Raw genomic sequence first — 13,363 nt, forward strand, 5'->3', positions numbered from 1 at the left:
GAATACTATGATAATGTAAATGTACAGGTTTCTGTGGCTGTTGTCAAGGACTTCCATTTGTTTAGCTGCTTGTTCAAAGGCGACACTGCCATCTGGTGTAGTGTGTTACAACCAGCCTGGCGAAAGTTATTGAGTAAACAGGCCAACATTAAGGAAGGAAGCACAACATAATTCAAACTTAGGCTAAATAACTCATACCTTCATGTTAAGCTCTGTCTCTCCGGACGGACATGCCGACAACAAGGGTCAGTGACGACAGAAAAAAATTGTTCAGGTAAAAAGCGTGTACCTCTATCGGGGATCGGCTAGTCATGACTGGACACATTCAACCGCCAGACCAGAACAGTCGATCGTGGAGGATGTGTTGACAGTCTGCAGGGCGACGGAAGTAGCCTGCATCCTCATCAGTAAACTTATGGGTAAGTCACGGCTAAAAACAAGCTGAATTTCATATATTTTCCCCCCAATACAAGTGGATTTGCACTCTTATAGAAGGGGTTGTTTCGTGGTAAAGTTGTCTCATTTCAGTGGAGTATTAAACTGATGAATATGATGGTTGAATGGCTGTCTGTGTTGGCTAGCACCTCTGGCTAACGTCATTTTTCGTTAAATGTTTAATAGCAAATAATAGCAACAGGAACGTACAGTAACTTCTCTATAAATGTACTAAGACTTTAGCAAGAGACAATCAAGGAAGTCCGTTGTAAACGTATATTCTTTATAATATGTCCGACTAAGCCTCATTGTTGTGTTGTTACACAACAGCAAAGTGTGGGTTTTGTTGTTAATGCATGAGCTTGTATGTCTTGCAGGTGTGTTTCATGCTGACACCCACTAGAGAGGAGGGTTTGGGAATACTGGCCTCCATGTTAGCACAGACCTGCCCCAGCTGCTATGTCCTCCACCTCCATGTCAGCATCCACTGGTTGTGGTGGTGCTGTCATGGCAACCCAGGCGTCGGAGCAGGCTCTGCTGGCCTCAGATCGCTACGCCAGACTCATCCTGGCCCAGATGAACAAGATGCGGCTCCGCACAGATTTCTGTGATGTGGGTCTGAAGGTGGGCAGCCGGGTCTTCATGGTCCACCGCCTGGTGCTCGCCGCTAGCAGCCCTTACTTCTCCGCTCTGTTCTCCGGGGGGATGAGGGAGGCGGATAAAAAGGAGGTGCAGATCCTCGGACTGGAGACTCAAGTGTTTGAGATTCTCCTGGACTTCATATACACAGGTCTGCATCTCCTCTGATACTCCCCACATCATCATGTTCCATCAGATCTGTTTTATATCATTGTTGCTTCCCTATCAGGCGTGATCAGTGTGACGGTGGAGAACGTCCAGGAGCTGATGGTGGCGGCGGACATGCTGCAGCTGAACGAGGTGGTGTCCATCTGCGGAGGGTTCCTCAAGGGCCACATGGACCCGTCCAACTGTGTGGGCATCTTTCAGTTCCTGGAGCAGATCGCCTGCATGGAGATGCTGGAGTTCACAGAGAACTACATTCAGGTTCACTTTCTGGAGGTAGGAGACAATATAATAATAAGAGGCACTGTTTCTGACAGGGATAATATTTGTATTTATTGATACCTGGGGTGCGACCCAGTCATTCATTTTGAAATTAAGTCTTAAGCCTTTGCAAGTCCCAGGCCATGCCTGAAAGCCCTTAACTAATGTTGAAGCCCTTATCAAATCTTAATGCGCCGCCAAGTCTTAAGTCATCAAATCTGTGACTCGAATCTGACTCAAGTTAACACCTCTGATTGATGCAAAATCCATTCTTTATTCTACTTATCAGTTTGATTCTCTATCTAGTTCCCTATTGATGTAGGTTACATTTTCTCACATGAAAGACAGTAGTCCTACACAGGTTTTTTAGCGTCACCACAGCTGTTTTAGCATCTCTGAGTCTGGACACAGTATTGAATTCCTGCCTTATAACATTTGTTAAAATACAGTACACCAATTTTACAGACATCACAAGTTGCACTTTTGCTTACTTTTTGAGTTTTTTCCCCTTTTGTCTTCCTCTCCGCAATGACTCCCATTTGTTTGAAGTTCAAGTTGCGTAGACACAGATTCTGACGTCATACCGCACATATTTTGCAGCACAAAACTGTCAGAAAAACATGCTGGCATATATCCCTAGTGTTTCTGTCAAAATCTGTTCCTTCTTTTTCTTGTAAAAAAAATTCTGACCATCAGCATTTCATCCGAATGGAAGCATTTCAACTCTGCCTATCATCTGCTTCCTTTTAGGTGTGTGTGACCGATGAGTTCAGGGGCCTGTCGAAGGATCAGCTGGTGAGGCTCCTAAGAAGTGAAGAGCTGAGGATCGAGGATGAGTACCAGGTGTTCACGGCAGCCATGGACTGGGTCCTCCAAGACATGGCAAAGAGGAAAAAACACGTAGTGGAGGTGTTGGAGCCGGTGCGCTTCCCTCTGCTGTCCCCACAGAGACTGTTCAAGTACATCGAGGGTGAGGGAACATAACATTTGGCATCCCAACGTTTATATCTTACACATGTATTGATGTAGCATTCACAATATTGCTGTAACGTTGATTACGAGCTACATTGTTAACAACATCTTGAAATGCTTTTTAAAGGTATTACCGACTTCAGCCTGCGGGTGGCACTGCAGACTCTTCTTAAGGAATACACTGAAGTCACAAAGTCTCCCAAAGAGAATAAGATGTACAGCCAGCTCCAACCAGCCAAGATGAGACCCAGAAGAAAAGCCAGAAAGTACCTCTATGCTATAGGTGCTGTTTCACATGACCTTTGTCAACATTCAAAATGCACCTGATTGATTTCCTCTAAATAAGAAACACCAGAAAAGTTACTCTGAAGTAACACTGTGCATTTTACATTTGTTAAAGTGGCCCTGATGCTTTTCAAGGCTTCCCTTTCCCGTAGTGTGTTGTATTGTTTTTTGTGCATGTCATTTGTCTGCAACGGCTAAAATCTCTGTGTTCCCTCCAGAGGGAGTTTTCTCTCAGATAGACACGTAACGGTACGTCCACACGGCAGCGTCGCGTGCTTCAACGGAGACGCTTCTCATTCACTTTCATTGTGGTTCCGTCGCGTCGCTTGGCCTTGCGACGCGACGTTGCTCGCTTCAAAAGTTGAGAAAAGTTCAATTTTTCAAGCTTCGATGGAAGCGTCAGCCAATCAAATCATATGCCTGTGTGTCCGGGGCCAGAGATTAATGTGATTGGTTGTTGGTCGCACGCCAGACACGCACACCGGCAAGACGGTGGACGTACCGTAAAAGAGTATCTCTGTTGTCTCCATCAAACTAAATATAACAACGTTAGTCTACACCTTCTTCCTGCACTCTCCCCTTGCTGTAACAATGTAAATGTCCCCACGTATGGAGGGATAAAGGACTTTTGATTCTGAAATGCCACATTATCTCTATATTTCTCCCCAGGGGGCTACACTCGGCTGCAGGGCGGCCGCTGGAGTGACAGCCGCGCGTTGAGTTGTGTGGAGCGCTTCGACACCTTCAACCAGTACTGGACCACGGTGTCGTCCCTGCACCAGGCCCGCAGCGGGCTGGGGGTCGCCGTGTTGGAGGGCATGATCTACGTGGTGGGAGGTGAGAGAGCTGTCGTGTTTCAAACCCAGGAATGAAATAACCTCAACAGTCTTCAGTCTGTAAGAAAGAATCCGTGTTTCCCCAGGGGAGAAAGACTCGATGATCTTCGACTGCACTGAGAGGTACGACCCGGTGACCAAGCAGTGGGCCGCCGTGGCGTCTTTGAACTTCCCGCGCTGTGGGGTCGGCGTCTGCCCCTGCCACGGAGCTCTGTATGCACTTGGTAAATGCCACAGTAGCACCATATTTGTCAAACACACAATGTCACACAATCTATTAGTCGTGTAGCTGTTCTTGGTCAAATAAAATGTATTGACAAAACTCTAGGTAGGGAATGATAAGGGCTGTTAAGAAAAAAGGAGGACTCTTAAAGGTTTTTTGTTATGCTTTTGAGGGTTTTCCCCTTCCTGTAGTGTGTTATATAGTTTGTGTGCATGTAAATGGTCTGCAAAGGCTAAAATCCAAAAGTTCTCTCCGGAGGGAGTTTCCCCCCCCTGCCTGAAATGCCTCCGTTAGACTCCTTTATTTACTTCCGTAACATAATGACATCACTATGTTACACTCGCGCTTCTATTGGCTAGCGCACCAACGTATGTATGTGATAGGTTAAAGGGCAGGTCATCAGACAGAGGGTGAATAGAGGTGCTGCAGCATAGACAGTATGAGGAAAATAAAGACCTTGTTGTATATTAAAGCATGTCAACTTTAAGCCTTACACTGAAATAATTAGGAAAAAAGTTAATAATTTGGAGGTAAAAATACAAAAACCTTTTTTTAAGGGCAATAAAATACATGCAATGACACAGCTGGATGGGGCAATAGAATAACATAACATGAGTGCAAAACATGGGACAATGAAAAGTTGTAAAAATTCAACCAAATAATTTAGTCCAATGATAATAAATACATAACGAGTGCAATTTGGGAAACATCATAAAAACGCACAAGCTGAAGATGTTCCTGTTCTCCTGCAGGTGGTTGGATTGGCTCGGAGATCGGGAAGACGATGGAGCGATACGACCCGGAGGAGAACCGGTGGGAGGTGATCGGAAGCATGGCCGTCCCTCGGTACTACTTCGGCTGCTGTGAGCTACAAGGTGTGTGCATAGCCTTTTTCTTTGTTATTTAAAGTGTGAACGATGACACTGCAGTGAATGTTTTACTTTTCCTTCCAGGCTTTATTTACGTGATTGGAGGCATCAGTGACGAGGGAATGGAGCTGCGTTCAGCCGAGGTGTATGATCCCATCTCTCGCCGATGGAGCGCTCTCCCCGTCATGGTCACGCGTCGGGCCTACGTGGGCGTCGCCTGCCTCAATAACTGCATTTACGCCGTGGGTGGCTGGAACGAGGCGCTGGGGGCACTGGACACGGTGGAGAAGTACTGTCCAGAAGAGGTGAAGTGGGATCAATTAATGTTCAGTAATACCTTTAAAAACAATTCAAAATCACAAATCTTTCTTAAAAGTTATTTTAGACGTTTTCAAATGAATGCTCTACTGATGTGTTAATATTCAAGAGAGAATATATATTTATTATTTGCTCAGTGTGAAAACAAAACCACAATCGAAATAAAAGTTTTCTCAGGGTTACCCCGAGCATAACCATTAAGCTCCACGATGACTATTATACTACACTACCAGCTTGTTAAAGGTCCCACGTCATGGCCATTTCTACTGACCATAATTCCATTGTTGAGGTCTACTAGAATAGATTTACATTGTGCAATTTTCCAAACTCACATTGGTTTCTCATACAGCATCTCTGCATAGTATGTGTATTCACTCTCTGTCCTAAACGGCTTGTTGGAGCTCCTGCCCCCCCCCCCCCCTTGCGGCTTTCACACCAGCGCTTTTCCCTTTCTAGCTCCGAGCGGGAGCTTTTCTGGTTCAGCTCCGGTTTCCCTTTTCAGCTCCCGCTCTGTTCACACCGCCCACTGGCTCCCCAGAGCTGCCCTTGCTGCGTCATGACGTCACCGTTTACATCGCTGATTTGCTCCCCAACGGAAACCATTACGGCGCTCACAACAACAACAACGGGGAACTGCGTCGGGTCGATGATCGTGTTGCTTTTAATCACACGAAGCCAGAACAAAATAACGACTTCTCCAACCTTATACTTTTCTCCAGAGTGCCGTGGTTCATTGTTTATTAATGTGTTTCTGCAGCATTTACCGACCGCTGCAGTGCTGGCTGCTCTTCCACGGGAGTTTATTCTCCCGTTAGCTCCCGGTTAGCTCACACTGCAGCGGCCGCTCTAAAGTATTCACTGTCCGACTCACACAAGCAGCTGATGCATATCCCCAGTTCCCTTAGCCTAAGTGAATGTGTGTCAGTCTGAATTGACGCTGTTTGGTATCACAACGCTGTTATGAAAGTTTCTCTGGTATAAAACGGGTGATGTTGGCATAGCAACCGAAGCTAAACTAACTACTTGCATCCGATAGCTGCAATAATACAAAACAACACGTCTGCCTCTCTCCACAATGATCGATAACAGTGAACGGATGGTCAAAGTAAGGCACAAATAAACAGAATCACACGAAGCCTGGTTAGTGTTGCCTGACTTTATAAAGTGTGTTTATAGGCACTACTGCTTGTAGGCAGGCATAACAGTCGACCCATGTTCAGGGGAGGTGGGTTTAGTTTCCTGCACGGCTCGACGTGAGAGAGACGTAAGCGACGTCACCTCTTAGCTCCAAAGCTCTTGCCTCTGGACCGACAATTTTTTGGAGCTGGAAGTGAACCGGATTCTGGAGCTAAGAGCCGGCGCCGCTGCGGTGTGAACAGGAAAAACCGGCGCTTTTCAGGCTCCAGCTCCGAGCCGGAACTGAAAAAGCGCTGGTGTGAAAGGGGCACCTGTGAGCCCAGTGGCCTTCTGCGAGACAGCGAGACACAGCGAAACCCAGCCCGAACACACACACACACCCGCAGCCTGGCTGGGAGTTTGTGAGTGTGCTCACACACAGCCTCACCGCGTCCCGCCGTCTCAGGGAGGAGAAATCGGTGGAGCTGCAGCTGAGAAAAGATTGAGTGTGTAACGTAACGTAACGGCTCCGCGGACGGAACGGAACGGCTCCGGCGGATTGGTCCATTTGGAGCAATTGGTCCATGGAGTCGTCGTTACGTCACTTGGTTCCCGGAAGAAAAAAATGAAAAAGAAAATGTCCAACGAGGCGTTCTGGGGCAGCATAGACAGGTCTTTTCTGTGTTAGAGTTTTACTCGCTACAGGGTGTACTTTGAGGGCTTTTGACCCGTTTACATGCATACAGACCTTCATAACACACAAGGGGACGGGTAATAACCGGAAAAGCATGACATGGGACCTTTTTAAGATTTATGTATAATATTTTGCTAGCTTGGAGTCCATTTTGCTTCATTTTGCTGCGATAAGGAAGTGCAGACTCAAAATACAATGTTTATATGTGGTTGAAGTTTCTCTGGTTCTTTAAAAAAAATGACCAGCAATCTGATTATTCTTTTGAATGTAACTGTAAGGCAATACAGTTAACTATTTTTGTATCCTGATTACGTAATCCCATTATATGTAATCCATTACTCCCCAATCCTGTTTATATCTGTGTGCCAACATTTGTTCTTACAGGAGAAATGGATGGAGGTGGCGTCGATGTCCACTGCTCGTGCCGGCGTTTCAGTGTCAGCGGTCAACGGGATGCTGTACGCCGTCGGGGGCAGGGCGGCCAGCAGAGACTTCTCCGCCCCGGTGACGGTGGACTCGGTGGAAATCTACGACCCTCACCTGGATACCTGGATGGAAGTGGGCAACATGATCACCAGCCGCTGTGACGGAGGGCTGGCTGTTCTTTGAGAAGCTAAACATTTTCAAACTGTGAACAGCCATGTCTCCTACAAACAGCATAAACTGAAGAAAAGCGGCACCTTAAGGAACACAGAAGTGTGTTTCTGCCTCGAATAGGCTTTACGTTACAACATCCTAAAACGTTTCCATTGGGAGAAACGTGCTGGAGTTTCAAAAACAGTGCAAATAAAAAATAACACAAATGTGCCAAAAAACACATGCAAATCAAAAAAACATCTTCACCAACTTGACATGCCCAGCGTTTACTAAAAGCGCTGCGTAAACAGATCGCTGCAAATACAAAGCACTGAAAATAAAAAAATCGCTGCGAGAATCTCAAAACACATGAAACGGACTATCTTCTTGCAGCGTTTCGTCTCCATAGCACTTTTAGTAAATGTGTGTCAAGTTGGTGGAGATGTTTCTTCATTTGCATGTGTTTTGGCCGTTGTAGCGTGTTTGCACCTATGAGCCACCGTAGTCCACACGTTTCTTTTCACATTCATCAGGCATATGACAGCGGATTTCAAATGGAAAAACTGCCAAAATGGCTACTTGCCTTTGTCACAATTTTTATAGTGACAATTTTATCCACTTGACACTTTTACAAGAAAATCAGTTCCCATGTTGTGTATGTAAAGAAAAAGCGACGGACCTGAGTTTTTTCTTCCTACGTGGAACATTCCTTAGACAAGATGTGAAAGCACTGTTTTTATGTTTGTGTTTTCGCCTTCTTTTTTCTTAAAGAAAGTGCATTGCTACTCGGAAGACTGATCAAACCACTTGAGCCTATTGTATTAATGGAACCGAAGTTCCATGGTAAGTGATTCCTGAACAGCACACCACCGTTAATATTCACTGGATTATTTTTGGCATGTGATTCTGTTAATAATAGTGCCTCTTAGTCACTATGTACACTCGAAAAGAGTGTTAGATCATTTCACCCATCAGTGGCATCTGACATTACTACGATATTGCAATATAATTATTAGACGTAGAAATGTTTTTACCTTTTCATGGTAATTGATGTCATCATTTGCAAGCTGAGTGCACATTAACAGTATTTCCTTTCATGTACGGTTCTCCCTTTGCAAACAGCAAAATAACAATGTTACATAACATCTTTTAGTGGTTGCTTTTCAGGCTGAATAAACTTCACAAAGAGTTATAGAGTGGGTGGACCTCTTTTCATTTAGGATGATAACAAAGGAGGGTTAAAAAGGATACTCAGTTGACCATTGTTTGCAAGATAGATAGCAAACACAAAATGCAGACACTCACTATGACTCGCGCATGCACGGTTGTGGTATGACCACCAAAACAGAAAGATTTGGACACAAGATGTGTGCAACTGTATTTAGTATCCTATCCATTTGAACATGATTCAAGTGAGGGGGGAACCTCACTTCCTCTAGGGGGGTCCGGGGGCATGCTCCCCCGGGAAGACTTTTTTTTTTAAATATTAAAGTTAAAAGCATCAATCTGGTGCACTTTGAGAGCAACATTAAGAGATCTATGGAAACATCTCAACACCCAGATGAATATACAAATATTTTACAAATCACTCCCCTTTTAAACTGTATTCTTGTTTATTAACAACTTTTTTGTATTGTCAGTATTTTATACCTGTTTTTCATTTATTCTCTTATTTTTTTATAACTATAATAATCATATAAAGGTGTGCCTTTACCTCACTGAGCTGAGGTTATCAGAGCCTCTCAGTCTTTCAGGAGAGAGCTCTCTAAAGCTCTCCCCCCGTGGCCGCTTACACAATAAATGCAATGTTAATAAAAGCACACAGAAGCTGCATACGTTTTTTTGGGAGTTTGATTTATTTTAAATGAACACAAATACAAAATTAAAACCTATTATTGCACACTAAAAGCATTATTTAAAAAAAAAGAAAGAACAATTTCACATAAACCTCTGGTTTTTACTGGGGCTGGGTCAGTTCAACTTGATTTTTTGGGGGGGGTGTGCCATAATTTATGGGCGCTGTACGCAATATAGGCGTAGTTCTGTTAGTATAAGATAATAAGATGTACTCTGTTGATCCAAAATCGGGAAATTGTGTTGTTATGAAATTTAAAATTTCTAACTTTTTTTTTTTTTTTCCCAATTTCTGGCGCCCCCTATGGGTTGATGCGCCCTTAGCATTCGCCTATACTGCCTATGCCGAGGGCCGGCCCTGTGTGGCACAAGCAAACGACCAGTTTGTAAAACAGTATTCAATATGGGATAGAAGAATCATGCAGTGGAGGTATGACTTTGCAGCATTGATTTGTCTCCGTTGACCAAAACACACTGTTTTCTGTTTGATAAGTAAGACAAAAACCAATGTATCGAAACTGCCGAAAAATTGAAATGAGTTAGCTTTGTACGGAGCACTTGGTGGTCAATAGTGTCAAAAGCCTTCCTGAGATCAAGGAAGACAGCATGGGCTCGTGTCCAACATCCGATGTCCGATAATTTTTAGGTCGATAACATAATATTTCAATATTGTGAGTCAAGTCGTTGGTTTATTTTGTATGTGACCATATCATAAGCGGGATAATAATCATCCCTTACATAAAATCGCATTGCAATGAAAATATCACAAGAATACATTGAAGTCAATGGCGAGAGAAAGATTATCTTTCGATCCCGTTTGAATTGTGCCACGAATTACACATGATATAATAATTTTAGTAAAAAAAGTAAAAAAAATTAAAATGTGTCGTAAAACTGTGAAGTAACACTTTTTGTGTGTGAAACCGCTCAATGAACTACATCTCCCGTCTCGCACCACACACCAAGACGGCCGTCACGTTGGCACATTTCACCTCTTTCTTTCCGAATGAGGCGAAAAGTATTAAAAGAGTCTGAGCATATTGAGAGCTGTACATACACTCAAGGGGAGTTAGTCGGTTCCGTAAGAGCCAGCATGCGGGACCGGGATTCTAGGATTTGTAGTCTTTCTAGTTGCGTATTTTTTGCGTCTTATATTTCAACAGTTTCACGACAAACTGTGACTTTTTTGACATGGAAATGATTATTTAAGATTGACAACATCATATGTGTAATTCATGGCACAATTCAAACGGGATCGAAAGACAATCTTTCTCTCTCCATTGACTTCAATACAAACTTTTTATAAGGTCCCATGAGTCCCACCGGAAGGGGAGGGACTTCGCCTCTCTATGGGCTCGTGTCGAACATAGATTTAACCTTTTCCACAAAGACACAGTTAGCTGTCTCAGTGAAGTGGTGAGCACGAAAAGCAAACTGCATTGGGTGGAGTGGAGCGAAACCTTTGTCTAAATGTTTGGTGATTAGTTTTGACACCAATTTCTCAGCTATCTTAGAGACACAGGGGAGGATGCTCATTGGTCTATAATTGGACATCATTGCCTTATCCCCAGATTTAAAGATCGGTGTCACCGTGGCCCACCTTCCAGGATGATGGGACCTCCCTAATGCTGATAGATTGATTTACTAGCATAGTAATTGGTTTTATTAGACCGTCGATATGTTTTTATAAAGTTGGTGTCTAAATAATCTGCATAGCCTTAGAACCTCTTAACCCTAATATTATATTTTTTACCTCAACCTCTGTGATTTCCTCCAGCTGGTTCTGGGTCTGCCCCTTCTCTGATCGTGTTTGTGAACAATGGTGTAATCCAGGGCACACCACTATTAAAGAACGATGATCACAACCTGGTTCACCTCCAGCCTGTGTATCAACCTCTGGTCCACAGACAGCCGGTGCCCACACGCACCGTGAAGAAGTGGTCTGAGGAGACTGAGGAGGCCCTGAAAGACTGTTTCGACACTACTGCGTGGGATGTGTTCACTGACTCTCACGGGGAGGACATCAACGGCCTTACAGACTGCATTACAGATTATACGAACTTCTGTGAGGAAAACGTCGTACCCACCAGGACTGTACGGTGTTTTCCCAACAACAAAGCCTGGATTATCCCTGAAATAAAGGCTGAGGTGGAAAATCAGAGAGGGGGAAAACAGCTACAGGAAGAGGATGGAGGAACAGCTGCAGTAGAGGAACGTCAGCAGAGTCTGGAGAGGCCTGAAAACCATCTCTGGCTACAAAGAGCCAGACTCCCAGGTCCGCCAAACGACTTGAATAACTTCTTCAACAGATTTGATCAGTTATGCTCCTCCCCCCCTGACCCATTCCCCCCTGCTGCACCCCCCGTTGTCTCCACTGCCTGGAAATGGCCCTATTACCTCTCTCACCTCTACTCAGCCCCCGGCCATCAGCTCACAGACACTTCTCACATCAGCCCCTGGTTCCCCTCCACCCGCTGACGACACCTTGTCCCTCACAACCAACCAGGTGAGGAGGGAGCTGCAGAAGTGTAAGGCGAGGAAAGCGGCGGGTCCAGATGGCATCAGCTCGAGGCTCCTCAAATCCTGTGCGGATCAGCTGTGTGGGATTGTGGAGCTTCTATTCAACCTGAGCCTGAAGCAAGGGAGGGTACCACAACTGTGGAAGACGTCCTGTGTGGTACCCCTCACCCCAAGGAATTCAACAGCTACCGGCCGGTGGCGCTGACATCACAGCTGATGAAGACCCTGGAGAGGCTGGTCCTTGGACACCTCCGGCCCCTTCTGAGACCATCAATGGACCCGCAGCAGTTCGCCTACCAGCCTGCCATCGGGGTGGATGACGCTGTCATCTACCTGCTGCAGAGGTCCGTCTCCCACCTGGAGAAGCCTGGGGGGGGGGGGGGGGCACTGTGAGGATCATGTTCTTTGATTTCTCCAGTGCCTTTAACACCATCCAGCCCCGCTCCTGGGGGACAAGCTGCAGCTCTCGGGGGTGGATCAACACCTCACCTCCTGGATCCTGGATTACCTCACCAACCACCCACAGTACGTGAGGACCAGGGAGTGTCAATCAGACACCATCATCAGCAGTACGGGGGGCCCCCAGGGGACGTTGCTGGCACCGTTTCTCTTCACCCTCCACACTGCAGACTTCACCCACAACACTGCAACCTGTCACCTGCAGAAGTTCTCTGACGACTCCGCCATCGTTGGCCTCATCACCAACGAGGACGACAGGGAGTACAGGGAGCTGACGCAGGACTTCACCCTCTGGTGCCAGAGGAACCACCTCCAGAGGAACCACCTCCAGCTGAACGCAGCGAAGACCAAGGAGCTGGTGGTGAATTTCAGACTGCGCCAACACTCCCCCCCGACACCAGTGAACACATCCAGGGAGCGGACATTGAGATTGTGAAATCTTACAAATACCTGGGTGTTCATCTGAACAATAAACTGGACTGGACTGATAATTCTGCTGCTCTGTACAAGAAGAGACAGAGCAGACTCTTTCTGCTGAGGAGACTGAGGTCTTTCGGAGTGCAGGGGGCACTCCTTCAGACTTTTTACGACTCTGTTGTGGCATCAGCCATTTTCTATGGTGTGGCCTGCTGGGGCAGCAGCAGCTCGGCTGCTGACAGGAAGAGACTGAACAGACTGGTAAGGAAGGCCAGCTCTGTCCTGGGGAGTCCTCTGGACACTGTAGAGGTGGTGGGAGACAGGAGTCCTCTGTACACTGTGGAGGTGTTGGGAGACAGGAGTCCTCTGGACACTGTGGAGGTGGTGGGAGACAGGAGTCCTCTGTACACTGTGGAGGTGTTGGGAGACAGGAGTCCTCTGGACACTGTGTAGGTGGTGGGAGACAGGAGTCCTCTGTACACTGTGGAGGTGGTGGGAGACAGGAGTCCTCTGGACACTGTGGAGGTGGTGGGAGACAGGAGTCCTCTGGACACTGTGGAGGTGTTGGGAGACAGGAGTCCTCTGGACACTGTGGAGGTGGTGGGAGACAGGAGTCCTCTGGACACTGTGGAGGTGGTGTGAGACAGGAGAATGGCAGCCAAGCTGTCCTCCCTGCTGGACAATATATCCCACCCCCTCCAGGACACCCTGTCCTCACTGTGCA

The 13,363-nt window shown here is 46.1% G+C and overlaps 1 protein-coding gene across 1 annotated transcript; it reads left to right on the top strand.

Moving 5' to 3' along the window:
• Positions 1-278: 278 nt before the first annotated feature.
• Positions 279-9,186, top strand: ipp (intracisternal A particle-promoted polypeptide). The gene is made up of 10 exons (XM_034105093.2): positions 279-419; positions 813-1,225; positions 1,304-1,515; positions 2,251-2,470; positions 2,600-2,755; positions 3,427-3,594; positions 3,680-3,817; positions 4,569-4,691; positions 4,770-4,990; positions 7,198-9,186. Exons 2-10 carry the CDS (start codon positions 895-897, stop codon positions 7,420-7,422), a joined length of 1,794 nt encoding a protein of 597 aa, XP_033960984.1. The 5' UTR covers positions 279-419; positions 813-894; the 3' UTR covers positions 7,423-9,186.
• Positions 9,187-13,363: the final 4,177 nt, after the last annotated feature.

Source organism: Pseudochaenichthys georgianus, chromosome 17 (genome assembly GCF_902827115.2).
Source record: "Pseudochaenichthys georgianus chromosome 17, fPseGeo1.2, whole genome shotgun sequence".
NCBI lineage: Eukaryota > Metazoa > Chordata > Actinopteri > Perciformes > Channichthyidae > Pseudochaenichthys > Pseudochaenichthys georgianus.